General features: G+C 36.1%; 1 protein-coding gene across 1 annotated transcript in view; it reads left to right on the forward strand.

The window, feature by feature from the left end:
* The window catches only part of LOC126474556 (uncharacterized), a 234,788-nt gene that overhangs the window by 71,442 nt on the left and 146,243 nt on the right, over positions 1-17,103 (forward strand). Inside the window, exons 3-4 of the mRNA XM_050102031.1 lie at positions 16,235-16,342; positions 16,449-16,597. Of these exons, the coding sequence (XP_049957988.1) occupies positions 16,235-16,342; positions 16,449-16,597 (257 nt within the window). The remainder of the gene's footprint in view (positions 1-16,234; positions 16,343-16,448; positions 16,598-17,103) is intronic.

The following is a 17,103-nucleotide window of genomic DNA, read 5'->3' on the forward strand; positions in this document are numbered from 1 at the left end:
CTTTGGATAGGGCTGAAACTTCTTTGGAGCTGAGGGTTGTGGAGGAAAAGTTTGACAACAGTGTTACGAGAATGTTTTGGCTCTGGATTTGGTGAAGGTTTGTTAGGGAGTTTTGGAGGATGTGACAAGTTGAAAACATCAGCAAGGCAGGGTTTAGCTGCTATAAGGGGTGGATGAGGAGGAACACTGTGGGTATGATAGGGGTTGGATAGTGGTGCCCCAGGGTGGCAATACAATATCAGCAGGTTGGATAATTTATGGAAATGGTGTCTGGAATGCTACTTCAGGTGCTGGAGAGGAAGGGATTCAATTTCAGAGATGTGATGTGTGGAGTAGGGATTGTACAGTAGCAGTATCTTGCAGAGGGAGCAAATGTGGTTCTGGGATGCCTGTGCCATGGAGATATGTTTTTGCAGTATCAGGCTTGTGGGGGCCAGGAATTTGTGGAATCTGAAAAGGTGTAGGTCACTGTGAAGGAGGGATGGGACCCAGAGAAAGGGATCTTTACAGTCAAGCCATTTGGGAGCATTCCACGATTAGACATATAGGTTAGACATGATCCAGAGACAGGATCCAGACAAAGGAATCTTTACAGTTAGGCCATTTGCAGAGGTTTCACAGTTAGACACATAGAACTGTACATGTCATGGAATATTTATGCACACTGCCACTGTTCTTGTCATTGTGGTTAGATGCTCTACAAATATTTTATCTCAGACAGCTGTGGTAAATAATCTTAGCATTCATATACGGTATGCATCATGTAAACTGCTGTGTGTATGTGGCCGGAAAGGACAGCACTGAGAGGGCCATCTGAACTAGCATCATACTGACATGCCACAAAGAAGATACACAAAAAATGCAATAAAAGGTAGTTTGTTTTATTTTAATAACATAACAAAAATAACACAGCTTTTTTCTATATTACACCTGTGTGTGCTGTGTTCATATGATGATATTAAGCTTTATTTTCTTGTGCAAGAGGCATTTTTTATCTAGTGACAGAAACTCTGGTGTGGTAGAGAAAAATTATAATATTAACAATTAACAAAAAAATAACAATCAAATCCTATAAAGTTTGTTAGAGAGTCATGCACACATTGCTGCTAAGCTGTTCAGTATTGCGAAAATGAAGAAGGCTGGCTTCAAGAGCAATAATTAAGGATAAATGTAACTACAGTGAGAAATATTTTGACATCATGAAAGTTGCAGCAGTAAAAAAGGGTTAACTGCATTATTCTACAAAAATATCATATTGTAGCTGGTAGTGTGGAAACGTAGAATTATTCAACATCAAAGAGATGCATTACACACATGGCAGAGTTAACATCTATGTTTCTAGAAGGAAGAGATCTTGCTGTACTGAAACTATGAAATCAATTAGGGCTCTCATCCTATGAGTTTATGATTTGTTTAATGATACTTTAACAGCATCAAATAGTGGAGATTCCAATGATACTAGCGAAGAAACTTAACATATTACATTATTTATATTTTCAGTTCTTTTCAAATGAATAAATGACACTGTTTTAAAATTATTAATTTGTAATACTGGCTTACATTCTTAAAAATAAAGTTTGTGTTCAAAAAAGTAAAACAGATAAATTTAAATGTATTGCCTGCTTATTAAACTCAAAAAAAAAAAAAAAAAAAAAAAAAATTGTGCAAAAATATAGCATTTCAAAAATGTGGTGAAATATTGTTTTAGTCCTATATGAGATAGCTCTCTGTGGAACTATGTTCCTCAGTTATTTTACAATGATTGAACCATGAACCATGGACCTTGCCGTTGGTGGGGAGGCTTGCGTGCCTCAGCGATACAGATGGCCGTACTGTAGGTACAACCACAACGGAGGGGTATCTGTTGAGAGGCCTGACAAACGTGTGGTTCCTGAAGAGGGGCAGCAGCCTTTTCAGTAGTTGCAGGGGCAACAGTCTGGATGATTGACTGATCTGGCCTTGTAACACTAACAAAAATGGCCTTGCTGTGCTGGTACTGCGAACGGCTGAAAGCAAGGGGAAACTACAGCCGTAATTTTTCCCGAGGGCATGCAGCTTTACTGTATGGTTAAATGATGATTGCGTCCTCTTAGGTAAAATATTCCAGAGGTAAAATAGTTCCCCATACGGATCTCCAGGCGGGGACTACTCAGGAGGATGTCGTTATCAGGAGAAAGAAAACTGGCATTCTACGGATCGGAACGTGGAATGTCAGATCTCTTAATCAGGCAGGTACGTTAGAAATTTAAAAAGGGAAATGGATAGGTTAAAGATAGATATCATGGGAATTAGTGAAGTTTGGTGGCAGGAGGAACAAGACTTTTGGTCAGGTGAATACAGGGTTATAAATACAAAATGGAAAAAGTGTAATGCAGGAGCAGGTTTAATGATGAATAAAAAAATAGGAGTGCGGTTAAGCTACTACAAACAGCATAGTCAGCACATTATTATAGCCAAGATAGACATGAAGCCCACGCCTACTACAGTAGTACAAGTTTATATGCCAACTAGCTCTGCAGATGAAGAAGAAATTGATGAAATGTACGATGAAATAAAAGAAATTATTCAGATAGTGAAGGGAGACAAAAATTTAATAGTCATGGGTGACTGGAGTTCGGTAGTAGGAAAAGGGAGAGAAGGAAACATAGTAGGTGAATATGGATTGGGGGGAAGAAATGAAAGAGGAAGCCGTCTGGTAGAATTTTGTACTGAGCATAACTTAATCATAGCTAACACTTGGTTCAAGAATCACGAAAGAAGGTTGTATACATGGAAGAATCCTGGAGATACTAGAAGGTATCAGATAGATTATATAATGGTAAGACAGAGATTTAGGAACCAAGTTTTAAATTGTAAGACATTTCCAGGGGCAGATGTGGACTCTGACTACAGTCTATCGATTATGAACTGTAGATTAAAACTAAAAAAACTGCAAAAAGGTGGGAATTTAAGGAGATGGGACCTGGATAAACTGACTAAACCAGAAGTTGTACAGAGTTTCAGAGACAGCATAAGGGAACAGTTGACAGGAATGGGGGAAAGAAATGCAGTAGAAGAAGAATGGGTAGCTCTGAGGGATGAAGTAGTAAAGGCAGCATTGGATCAAGTAGGTAAAAAGACGAGGGCTAGTAGAAATGATTGGGTAACAGAAGAAATATTGAATTTAATTGATGAAAGAAGAAAATATAAAAATGCAGTAAATGAAGCAGGCAAAAAGGAATACAAACATATCAAAAATGAGATCGACAGGAAGTGAAAAAGGGCTAAGCAGGGATGGCTAGAGGACAAATGTAAGGATATAGAGGCTTATCTCACTAGGGGTAAGATAGATACTGCCTACAGGGAAATTAAAGAGACTTTTAGAGAGAAGAGAACCACTTGTAAGAATATCAAGAGTTCAGATGGAAACCCAGTTCTAAGCAAAGAAGGGAAAGCAGAAAGGTGGAAGGATTATATAGAGGGGCTATACAAGGGTGATGTACTTGCGAACAATATTATGGAAATGGAAGAGGATGTAGATGAAGATGAAATGGGAGATACGATACTGCATTAAGAGTTTGACAGGGCACTGAAAGACTTGAGTCGAAACAACGCCCCGGGAGTAGACAACATTCCATTAGAACTACTGACGGCTTTGGGAGAGTCAGTCCTGACAAAACTCTACCATCTGGTGAGCAAGATGTATGAGAAAGGCAAAATACCCTCAGACTTCAAGAAGAATATAATAATTCCAATCCCAAAGAAAGCAGGTGTTGACAGATGTGAAAATTACCGAACTATCAGTTTAATAAGTCACAGCTGCAAAATACTAACGCAAATTCTTTACAGATGAATGGAAAAACTGGTAGAAGCTGACCTCGGGAAAGATCAGTTTGGATTCCGTAGAAATATTGGAACATGTGAGGCAATACTGACCTTTGATTGATTTGATTGACTGATTTCTTTATTAATCCATGTAACAATTTACATTGTGTGGATTTCGTCAGCAAAATCATATACAATACAATATACCTACAATTATACACATAAAATTAGTATTTACACACATTTTTGAGGTATCTTAAATTAGTTTTATATCCTTGTGTAATTTGTAATTTTCTTATAGTACTGTACAATTTTTGATTACATATCATAATTATTTCGTCATGTATTACAATGCAGGCTACTTTAATTACACTACATGTTTTAATTCAGATAGTCCGTTACTGCGTAATAACTTTTATTTAATAAAAAAAATTTTAGTTTTGTTTTGAACTGTCCGATTGTGTCAATATCTTTTATTTTTTGGGGTAATTTATTATATAATTTAACAGCATTGTACAACAAGCTCTGCTGAGTTTTAACTTTATTTTTCCTCTCTAGATGCAGATTGAATTGGTTTCTAGTTTCATAGCTGTGTACTAATGAATTTTTCATATAGCAGTCAATATTTTTTTTTACATACGTAACACTTTGAAAAATGTATTCACAGGGGACAGTTAGGATTTCCAGCTTTTGGAAATGTTCAAGGCAGTGAGCCCTACTGCCACTCTTGGTTATTATACGAATTGCTCTTTTTTGTAATTTGAAAACTATTTGAATATTTTTACTGTTGACTCCCCAAAATATTATTCCATAGGTAATAACAGAGTGGATATAAGAAAAATATACAGATCTGACACATGTAGTATCACAAACTGCAGTCAGAATTCTCAGAGCATAGCATGCTGTAGCGATTCTGTTACTAAGTATTTTAATATGTTCTTCCCACTTTAACTGATTGTCAACATGCATACCAAGAAATTTTGTGTAGTCTACACATTCTATAGTTTCATTGTTTAACTTAAAGTTGTTAAAGTGTGGTTTTTTGCAGACATAGAAGTTAACAGCATTTGTTTTTTTAAGATTTAGTGTTAGTTTATTATTGGATGCCCACTCACGTACACTGTTTAGTGTTTGTTCGGCTTTTTCTTTTAGTGCATCTGGTGATTTGTCACTGATTAGAACATTTGAGTCATCTGCAAACAATATTGTTTGTCCATGCTTGATGCTCTGTGGGAAGTCGTTTATGTAAATGAGGAATAGTACTGGGCCAAGGACACTACCCTGTGGGACACCTATATTTAGATAACTTGGGTCTGAAGTATACTTTACAATATAGTTTGAGCAACTTGAAATATGTGATATTTCAGTTATCTGTCTTCTATTTTTTAGATATGACTGGAACCAATTTTTCACAAGTCCCCTAATTCCAAGTTCATCTAACTTATTTAACAATATGTTGTGGTCTACTGTATCAAACGCTTTAGTTAGATCAAGAAATATACCTGTTGTGTAGTTCCCTTTATCTAATGCTTCTAGAATGTGTTTTGTGAGGTGTGCTGTTGCCGATTCTGTGCTTTTCCCTGATCGAAATCCAAACTGGTCAACAGACAGTAAGTTGTATTTATTTAAATAATTGATTAGCCTATCTTTCATAATAGTTTCTAATATTTTTGCAAAGCATGATAGTAGAGAAATTGGCCTATAATTTTTAATTATTCCTGCATCACCTTTTTTGAAGAGAGGTAGTAATTTCGCATATTTTAAATAGTCTGGAAAGTAGCCCTGCTTGAAAGATTGATTTATAATATCAACTAAAGGTGGAAGTAGGCTCTTGATACAGTCCTTGATTATAAAAATGGGGACTTCATCCAGACCAGCTGAGTTTTTGTTTTTCAGTTTGCTGAATGCTTTATAGACTTCTTCCTGTGTTGTAGGGAATAACATCATTGAGTGTGATACACCATTATTTGGCTTTTTGACCTGAGGGGCTGTTAGAAAATTTTCCTGTAATTTTATTCCTATGCTACTAAAATAATCATTTATATAGTTTGCCAAATATATTGGGTCTTTTATTAGAGTCCCTTCCTCTTTGATTTTCAAGTTTGACAGATTCATTTTCCTGGTACCAGTTTCCTGCTTCACAATCTTCCATACTGCCTTATTTTTGTTTTCAGCAGAGTGCACTATTTTGGAGTTATGAGCTCTCTTTGCTGCAAACAATATTTTCCTATATGTTTTCCTATATCTTTTATAAAAGAGTGAGAAAGCAGGATTAGTTTGGCTGTGTTTAATGGAGCTCAGGTACTTTAGTGTTTCAGATGATTTTTTGATTCCTTTTGTGACCCACTTGCTTTTTCCTGCTGTTGGTAATGGACATAATACTTTAGGACTTATCTTAGAAGAAAGATTAAGGAAAGGCAAACCTACACTTCTAGCATTTGTAGACTTAGAGAAAGCTTTTGACAGTGTTAGTTGGAATACTCTCTTTCAAATTCTTAAGGTGGCAGGAGTAAAATACAGAGAGCCAAAGACTATTTACAATTTGTACAGAAACCAGATGGCAGTTATAATAGTCGAGGGACATCAAAGGGGAGCATTTGTTGGGAAGGGAGTGAGTCAGGGTTGTAGCCTCTCCCCGATGCCATTCAATCTGTATATTGAGCAAGCAGTAAAGGAAACAAAAGAAAAATTCAGAGAAGGTATTAAAATCCATGGAGAAGAAATAAAAACATTGTAATTCTGTCAGAGACAGCAAAGGACTAGGAAGAGCAGTTGAACGGAATGGACAGTGTCTTGAAAGGAGGGTATAAGATGAACATCAACAAAAGCAAAATGAGGATAATGGAATGTAGTCGAATTAAGTTGGGTGATGCTGAGGGAATTAGATTAGGAAATGAGACAATTAAAGTAGTAAAGGAGTTTTGCTATTTGGGGAGCAAAATAACTTATGATGGTTGAAGTAGAGAGGATATAAAATATAGACTGGCAACAGCAAAGAAAGCGTTTCTGAGGAAGAAAAATTTGTTAACATCGAGTATGGATTTAAGTGTCAGGAAGTCGTTTCTGAAAGTATTTATGTGGAGTGTGCCATGTATGGAAGTGAAACGTGGACGATAAATAGTTTGGACAAGAAGAGAATAGAAGCTTTTGAAATGTGGTGCTACAGAAGAATACTGAAGATTAGATGGGTAGATCACATAACTAATGAGGAGGTATTGAATAGAATTGGGGAGAAGAGAAGTTTGTGGCACAACTTGCCTAGAAGAAGGGATCGGTTGGTAGGACATGTTCTGAGGCATCAAGGGATCACCAATTTAGTATTGGAGGGCAGCGTGGAAGGTAAAAATTGTAGTCAGAGACCAAGAGATGAATACACTAAGCAGATTCAGAAGGATGTAGGTTGCAGTAACTACTGGGAGATGAAGAAGCTAGCAGAGGATAGGGTAGCATGGAGAGTTGCATCAAACCAGTCTGAGGACTGAAGACCACAACAACAACAACAATTTAACATATTTTGAAAAAGCTTAAGTACATAATTTAATGAAGTTTGTTGAAGACAGACAATGAAAAGTATTGACAAGTGATACTTTTATTTAGAAAAGAAGATTAAAAATGTTTACAAAAGTTTTCTCATGACTGATATGAACAGTTCTTTTGATATAAAATACCGTAAAGTGGTGTGACTTTGAACATTTAAAATTCATTTTTGTAAATTAAACAGAAACGTTTCAAGATATTGAAGATGCCTCCTGAGATGTGACAAGGTAGCAGTAGACAAAACACAACACGGAATGACAATATTAATGTGGTAATAGTAAACTACATGAGTGTCTATAAAAAGGTCTGAGAACTGTTCTCATTAATAAATAGTCACAATGCCCACATAGTACTAGGGATGGAAAGTTGGCTGAAACCAGATGTAAACAGTAATGAAATTCTAAACTCAGATTGAAATGTGTACCGCAGAGACAGGGTGGACAGTGAAGGGCGAGGCGTGTTTGTAGCAATAAAAAGTGCAATAGTATCGAAGGAAATTGACAAAGATCCGAAATGTGAAATAATTTGGATGAAGGTCTCAGTTGAAGCAGGCTCAAACATGGTAATTGGATGTCTCTATAGGCCCCCTGGCTCTGCAGTTCTTGTGGCAGAACACCTGAAGGAAAATTTGGGAAATATTTTGTGTAGATTTCCCGACCGTGTTATAGTTTTGGGTGGAGATTTTAATTTACCAGAGACTAATTTACTGGGAGACTACAAGGTTTATAATGGGTGGCAGGGACAAAGAATCCAGTGAAATTTTTTTAAGTGCATTATCCAAAAACTATCTTGAACAGTTAAACAGAGAACCGACTTGTGGCAATAACATATTATACCTTCTGGTGACAGACAGACACAAACTATTTGAAACAGGTAATGCAGAACAGGAAATCAGTGATCATAAAGTGGTTACAGCATTGGTGATTTCAGCCATAAATAGAAATATTAGAAAAGGTAGGAAGATTTATCTGTTTAGCAAAAGGACAAAAAGCAGATTTTAGAGTACTTAATGGCTCAACACAAAAGTTTTATCTCAAGTACAGATAGTGTTGAGGATCAGTGGACAAAGTTCAAAACCGTCATACAGTATGCATTAGATGAGTATGTGCCAAGCAAGATTGTAAGAGATGGAAAAGAGCCACCGTGGTACAACAACCGAGTTAGAAAACTGCTACAGAAGCAAAGAGAACTTCACAGCAAACATAAACATAGCCAAAGCCTTGCAGACAAACAAAAATTACATGAAGCAAAATGAAGTGTGGGGAGGGCTATGCAAGAGGCGTTCAACAAATTCAAAAGTAAAGTCCTATGTACTGACTTGGCAGAAAATCCTAAGAAATTTTGGTCTTACGTCAAAGTGATAGGTGGATCAATACAAAATGTCCAGACACTCTGTGACCAAAATGGTACTGAAAGAGAGGATGACAGACTAAATGCCAAAATACTAAATGTCTTTTGCCAAAGCTGTTCCACAGAGGAAGACTGCACTGTAGTTCCTTCTCTAGATTGTTGCACAGATGATAAAATGGTAGATATCGAAATAGATAACAGAGGGATAGAAAAATGATTAAAATCGCTCGAAAGAGGAAAGGCCGCTGGATCTCATGGGACACCAGTTCGATTTTCACAGAGTACATGAAGGAACTTGCCCCCCTTCGTGCAGTGGTGTACCGTAGGTCTCTAGAAGAGTGTAGCATTCCAAAAGATTGGAAAATGCCAACAGGTCATCACCGTTTTCAAGAAGGAGCATTGAACAGACGTGCAGACTATAGACCTATATCTCTACTATAGAACTATATCTCTAACATCGATCAGTTGTAGAATTTTGGAACACGTATTATGTTCGAGTATAATGACTTTTCTGGAGACTAGAAATGTACTCTGTAGGAATCAGCATCGTGTGAAACCCAGCTTGTGCTATTTGTCCACGAGACTCAGAGGGCCATAGACACAGGTTCCCAGGTACATTCCATGTTTCTTGACTTCCACAGGGCATTTGATACAGTTCCCCACAGTTATTTAATGAACAAAGTAAGAGGATATGGACTATCAGACCAATTGTGTAATTGTATCGAAGAATTCCTAGATAACAGAATGCAGCATGTCATTCTCAATGGAGAGAAGTCTTCTGAAGTAAGAGTTATTTCAGGTGTGCCACAGGGGAATGTTGTAGGACCATTGCTATTCACAATATATATAAATGACCTTGTGGATAACATCGGAAGTTCACTGAGGCTTTTTGCAGATGATGCTGTAGTATATCGAGAGGTTGTAACAATGGAAAATTGAACTGAAATGCAGGAGGATCTGCAACGAATTGACGCATGGTGCAGGGTATGGCAATTGAATCTCAATGTAGACAAGTGTAATGCGCTGCGAATACATAGAAAGAGAGATCCTTTATCATTTAGCTACAATATAGCAGGTCAGCAACTGGAAGCAATTAATACCATAAATTATGTGGGAGTAGGCATTAGGAGTGATTTAAAATGGAATGACCATATAGAATTACTCATCGGTAAAGCAGATGCCAGACTGAGATTGATTGGAAGAATCCTAAGGAAATGCAGCCCAAAAACAAAGGAATTAGGTTACAGTACACTTGTTCACCCACTTCTTGAATACTGCTCACCAGTGAGGGATCCATACCAGATAGGGTTGATAGAAGAGATAGAGAAGATCCAGCAGAGCAAAGCGCTTCGTTACAGGATCAGTTAGTAATTGTGAAAGCTTTACGGAGATGACAGATAAACTTCAGTGGAAGACTCTGCAAGAGAGATGCTCAGTAGCTCAGTACAGGCTTTTGTTTAAGTTTTGAGAACATACCTTCACCGAAGAGTCAAGCAGTATATTGCTCCCTCCTACGTGTTTCTCGTGAAGAGACCATGAGGATAAAATCAGAGAGATTAGAACCCACACAGAGGCATACTGACAATCTTTCTTTCCACGAACAATACGAGACTGGAATAGAAGGGAAAACCAATAGAGGTACTCAAGGTACCCTCCGCCACACGTCAGGTGGCTTGCGGAGTATGGATGTAGGTGTAGATGCATTGACATGAAACTTTTTGGGAAGTTGCAGGAGGTGTTGCTGAATATGATAAAGCACATTATACATTTTTGTCCACCATGCTTAGTTTACTTTTTTAAAAGTTTTACTGTTCAGTTTCACCCCATAGGTCGGGGTCACTTTGAACATGACACCCCTATTACACGAAACAGCATGGTATTTTGTATATAAATATAGTTTTGAAAGTAACTTATTTAAAAAAAATGGAGTACTTTTTATGAGTTTTCTTTAATCACTTGAAACTGTTCATGTGATTACGACTTAATTTTGCTAATAATGGAAATGGGTGCTGAGCTACTTACAAAGTAAGAAAATTATTTAAAACCATATCTTATCCAAACAGTCTGTATGACTTTAATAAAAGTAATGAAAAAAAGTTATCACATTTTAAAGAAATACATCTGTAAACACTCTACAGAAAAAGGAAGTTGCCAGGAAAGAGTGTCTACTCCAGCAGATATCATAGTCGTCAAATTTAAACTCAAAATGAATCCTTCCCTTTCTATCTACCTTATAATCACATAGAATCTTACAAATGTCATCTTTCTCAAAACCTGACACATTGGGAACATTAGGTCACACAAAAAAATGCTTCATCGGATTCCACCTTGGAATGCCATTTCCTCAGAAGTGTAATTTCATCATGTCCAACATAATATTTTACACTTTTCTTTGAAGGAAGCTTTAGTAAAACATATTTTCCATGGAGCTGATGTGTCAAAGAATATGGAAGGCACTGTCCAAAGTCACCCCTTGGAAGACAAGCCTTCATATTTTATTTTTTTATGTCACCAAAGAATTAATATAACATTTTATGCTTTCTGTAAATGTTCATTCAACTGGTAACCTTGCCCACAAAAACTCCTTTCAAATTCTAAACTCAAAATGCTTCTAATAATAGGAAAATGTTTCTGCATTTGTGAAGGAACCCACATTTCCAGAAAATTATTTTATTTTCTGGTGTTAGTAAAATATTTAATGACTCTGACCTTAGTTCCATATTTACACACTAGAAGGCAACATTTACTTTAAAAAGACGCTAAATTGCTGTTCAGAGTTGCCTCGCCATTCAAAGTCACCTCGCATTATGGCATCAATAATTAAGATTATATGACATATGAAAATCTGAACAATGAAGTGGGTAATTTTATACTAATATTCTTGTAGAAACCAAAAAATAAAATTTAATTTTCTTGGAATAGATTGTCGTTATGTATTTCCTCATTGCAACAGTACCTGCTATCAGCAGATACACTAATACTGCTTGCACTAAAATTAAACTTCTGTAACAATGAAATTATAAATAACATCTAAAATTATTAATTTAACTAACCTGACCAGAACTTCTATTGAAAGACATTCTTTATCGTGCAGCAATTCTGTTTAAACTTTTTAGTATGTAGATAACACCTTCAAGAATCAGAACCATTAAAAATGCTTATTTTTGTGAAGCAGTAGATAAAAACAACTAATCAAAGGTATAAGAGTATTTTTTATTATTTTTTATTTATTTATTTGGTCCTATTGGTTACATATTATACAGCCAGTGAACAAGTAATATAGGAGAAGTCAATTGATGCAATTACAGTGGTATATTAACATTTATACATCACATTGCACAGACATTGTTACTTGCATGCAGTATTAAAGCCTGCATTATGCCAAAAACAGTTTAAGTGATTGCTTAAAACAGTAGAATAAGTGACAGTGCATATTTTTATGCTACTGACATATACAAGGAAGTAAATGTTCTTCACGGTCATGGGTTGAATGAATACAGGTTTTAACTTAAGAAGAGGTTTAAGTGAATGCTCAAGATAGTGGGATACAAGGGAGTTCATATTTTCTCATAATGAAACAGATAAATTTACATTTTATCACCACAATTTCAATTAAACTACAAGTAACAGCATCACACTTTATCTTTAAGGGAGTGCTTTTCTTAAGCAGTTTCCCCCGCTCTTGTACATCACAACTATACGTATTCATTCATTTTATAGAAAGTTTGTTTGATGAGAAATAATTTTAGTTTCCTTTTGAAAACCTGTACATTATTTACTTCCTTTTTTATATTGATGGGGAGCTTATTGAAGACTTTTATACCTGACTCAGTGACTCCCCTATGTAATTTAGTGAGAGATGCAGAGCCTTGATGAAAATTTTTCACCTGTCTTGTGTCATGGTTGTGGATGTCACAATTTTTCTGAAACAGTTCCCTGTTGTTGGCTACAAATAACATCAGTGAGTATATATACTGACCTGTGATGGTAAGTATCTTAAGAGATTTGAAGAGACCTCTGCAACATATCCCATTAGGGACCCCACATATTAGCCTCACTGCTCATTTTTGTATTCTGAAGACTTTTTCAACACCTGCAGTATTTCCCCAGAAGATTATGCCATAGAAGAGAACAGAATGGAAATATGCAAAGTATGACAACAACATTATTTCTCTGTCTACTGACTGATGGAGAGCTCTTAGTGCAAAGCACGATGAGCTAAGTTTCTTGACCAGCTGATCAATTTGTTGTTTCCATCTTAGGTGACTGTCTGTCTGGATACCTAGGAATTTTGTATGTGTGGTCTCATTAATTTTGTGATTGTTAACATGTATTTCAGGAGCTTTAATTTTTTTTATTTTTTGTCAGAAACTGTATCATATTGGTTTCTGAAATATTTAAGGTTAAGCTATTTGCAGTGAACCATTTGTGTACTTGAACAGAGACTGTCATGGCTGTATCCTGCATTGTTGAGTTGGGTCCTTTTATGAGGATATTTGTATCATTGGCAAACATTACTATTTTTGCTCTGTTTTTAATTGTGATTGGTAGATCTTTGATGTAGATCAGGAAAATTAATGGCCCAAGAATTGAGCCCTGTGGAACTCCATACTTTATATTTCCCCAGTCTGATGTTAATGCTGTTCCTGTCCCCCTTAAGACAACCCTTTGCTTCCTGTTCTGTAAGTATGATTCTAACCAAGTCAAAGATTTGTCTTTAATGCCATAATGTGGAAGCTTTTTTAAGAGTGTGTTATGATCTACACAATCAAATGCCTTGGCAAGGTCACAAAATATCCCCACTGGATACCTTTTGTAATTTAGTTCACCTAAAATTTCATGTGTTAGGTTAAATATAGCTCTGTCTGTGGAGGAGCCCTTAGGAAAGCTGAACTGTGTAGGAGCCAGTAAGCCATTTTGTGTAGTGTGACTATAAATCCTATCATACACTATTCTCTCAAATACCTTTGAGAATACTGGCAGCAGGGAGATGGGCCTATAGTTGGATATTCCATCCCTTGCTCCACTTTTGTGGATTGGCATCACTACTGCATGTTTTAACCTATCTGGGAACACACCAGTTTCCATAGATTGGCTACATAAATAGCACAATATATAACTGATTAAGACTGCACATGATTTTAGAATCCTACTTGATATGCCATCGTATCCACAGGAATCTGAGTTTTTGAGAAATTTCTTTAGGGGTTGTACTTCTGAAATGAAGTGCTACTTTAGATGTTATTTGCATGTGGTTAAGTAGTTCAATAGCTTCTGTGTGGTCCTGTTTATTATGGTTCACTGTTTTTTCAGCTACAGAGAGAAAAAAAATGTTGAAATCTGAGGCTGCAGCTTTGTGTTTATTATTGTCAGGTTTTATGTTCCTATTGGTCTCACTTTTTATTATGTGCCATGTGGTTTTTATTTTATTGTTTGAATTGCTAATTTTTTGTGCATAATGCAATTGTTTGGCCTTCTTGATTACACTTGTTAGAATTTTACAGTATTTCTTGTAATGTAACTTTACTGCTGGGTCTGTACTAGTCCTCTGTTGTACATACAGATCTCTCTTTTTGTTACATGATATTTTTATGCCAGTAGTTTAGTCACTCTTTCCTCTTACTACAGGTTGGTTTGATTTTAATCTGTCTTTGGGGAAAAGAAGCTTCAAAATGTTTAAGGAATAAGTTCAGGAATGAGTTGAACTTCTCATTCACTGTGTCAGCCTGGTATACTTCCTCCCATTGTTCATGGCGTAAACTATTTCTGAATAAGCAAGTAGATTCAGCATTTATTGATCTAACATGTTTAACTTGGTTACAATGGCCATGTGTTGTTTTTCTGTTGGCAAGTTTTAGGGTTGTCATTTGACCGTCGTGATCAGACAGACCATTTGTTACTGCCCATGTCATCACTTCATTGTAATTTGTGGGATCTAGGAACAGATTATCAATCAGGGTCTTGCTGTGCCCATATACTCTTGTTGGGAATGAGATCATGGAGAGCAGATTGAAGGTTAACAGTAGTGATTCTAATAGCTTCTGGTTGTTATTTTTTGTGAGTAAGTTTATGTTAAAGTCACCACATAGGATGACATTACTATTGTTTCTATAAAGTTTAGTAAGAACTGTTTCTTGCTGAGAGAGAAATTTTTGAATGTCTCCCATAGGTGACCTGTAAACTGTTACTATGATCAGGAACTGTGATTCAAGCTCTAATTTGACTGCACAACATTCAAAGTGCTGTTCAATACAATATTTAGATTGCGTGTGTAAATTGCCACACCGCCTTGTCTTAAATTGCTCTGACAGTAGGAAGAATCAATTTTATTACTATTTAAATGTAGCTGATTAATTTCTGTGGCTTCCAAGTGGTGTTCAGTTAGGCAGAGCACATCAGGAATTATTCCGTCTGTGTCAGCTGTTTCTTGCAGTGAAAGCATCAGCTCTTCTTTTTTATACAAAAGACTTCTCATATTCCGATGAAATATTTTTAAACAATATAGCTTATCAATTGTATTTTTAACTGGTTCTTTATTGTTAGTTTTCACACAAGTTAAATTATCAAAAGGTACAACATTTACACTGTGCTTTCTTCTGTTCTTTAGCCTAAAAAAGATCTTATTTGAGTGTTGACTATTACTGGAATGAGTTGCTGTGGAAAAAAATCACTATTTTTCTTTTCTGTGGTTGGCGATGAAACAAATTTTGTCATTACTGTTGAATTTGTTGCCTGTGCTTATATCAATTAGTTTTTGTGCTAGGAACCTTTTCCCAAGACTGTTCAAATGAAGCCCATGTGAGGTATGGAATCTTCGACCAATACCACTTACATCTAGAACATTAACATTTTTAAACTGTTTACATACGTTTGAGAGCTGGTGGAAGTTTGCTAATAATTAATATAATAACCTCAGTAGAGTGCATGAAAAAGAAGTAATAATAAAGTAATTTTCATAATGAAAAACATGGACAGATTAGCAGTAGTTGTAATTGGTTGTTGATATACTTTACAGAAGAAGCTTCCGACGGCTGTTTCTTCCTGTTAATGTATAATAACCCATTCCATGTCCCTGAACACTTCATGATGGGACTGAAGGAACACAGTGCATTTACACCTGTGCATCTTGCGGCTCATCACCATGTGGCTGTATCTCGCCCTACACAGAAGTAGAGGCACGCATGTAGGTTGCGTGCTTTTTTCTTAATATGTGCATACGAGTTCCATTCACACCTGTGTTAATGCTGGGCTCCAGTACTTACATGTGAGGCAAGCTACAGCCACAAGCAATTAGCCAGAAGGTGCATTGGTGTAAACACACCTTTAGGGTGCTTTCTTTCCTCCCTGCCTGACACCCCCCCCCCCCTCCTCTCTTTGCCTTCTATTAGGGTTAACAATAGTACACATATCTTACTTTGAACATTAATGTGTATCATAGAGTACAGTGGTGTTCATACCAATTTGTTGATGTCAAATAATTACTTACAAAAGTTTGGTGACTCAATAAAAGAATTTATATAAACTCATTGCTTATTTTTTTCAGGCATTTGATGCAGTATTCTTCATGGCAACCAACAAGAAAGGTTTTTATTTTGTTGCTGGTAGCGAACGAAGACCATTAGGGGTGATAAATGGTCTTTGCTATTTAATTGTAAGTAAACAATAAGACTATTTGTTTGCTGAATAAACATTTACTTTAAAGTAAATTACATTTTTCTTAATATGCATAAACTTTTTAAGAATTTTATCAATTGTAGGTGCCTGGAATAGGTCTTCTGTGCAGTCAAAAAATACCAGATACTGTTTTGTTTGGAGCTAATGATAATGAATTTGGTGCTGAAGGGATTCTGTTTAAACCTGTTACACCAATGAAGAAATGGAAAGTGACCTATAAAGGAAAAATGTGGTATATATTTTAGTCTGGATAAAATAAGTGGACTGTATACAGTTAGAGATAAATTACTTTATATTTTGGAAAAAAATAGTAGCTTTAGAAAATTTGACAGAAATTAGGAAGTAGGACTCAGCTGCTATATGATCAAAATTATGAAACAAAAACTGCAAATCAAGAAACAATGAAAGTCTCAATTTCTACAAATACACATTTATAGAACTGACAATAACTGGAAAAGTAATTTCCATGTTACTTTTATCTCCTTGCTTAGGGTACAGAGTTGTACAAGTTGTAGTTAGATTCAATAATTGGAGGTCCTTGTTAGCTGCTTGACATGTAGCAATGCTCATTGTCATCAGACGAGACCTCTGTTGTATGGTTCATGGGTAACTACTATTATTAATGCCATGGTGGGCTTGCAAATACTGAGCTATGATTGGGAAATGAACAGCAGCTATTTCTTGTAACTGAAAAATCAGCAGTTTTCTTTCTTTCTTTTTTTTTTTTGCTCTCTTTCT

The sequence above is a fragment of the Schistocerca serialis genome, chromosome 4 (genome assembly GCF_023864345.2).
Source record: "Schistocerca serialis cubense isolate TAMUIC-IGC-003099 chromosome 4, iqSchSeri2.2, whole genome shotgun sequence".
Taxonomy (NCBI): Eukaryota; Metazoa; Arthropoda; class Insecta; order Orthoptera; family Acrididae; genus Schistocerca; species Schistocerca serialis.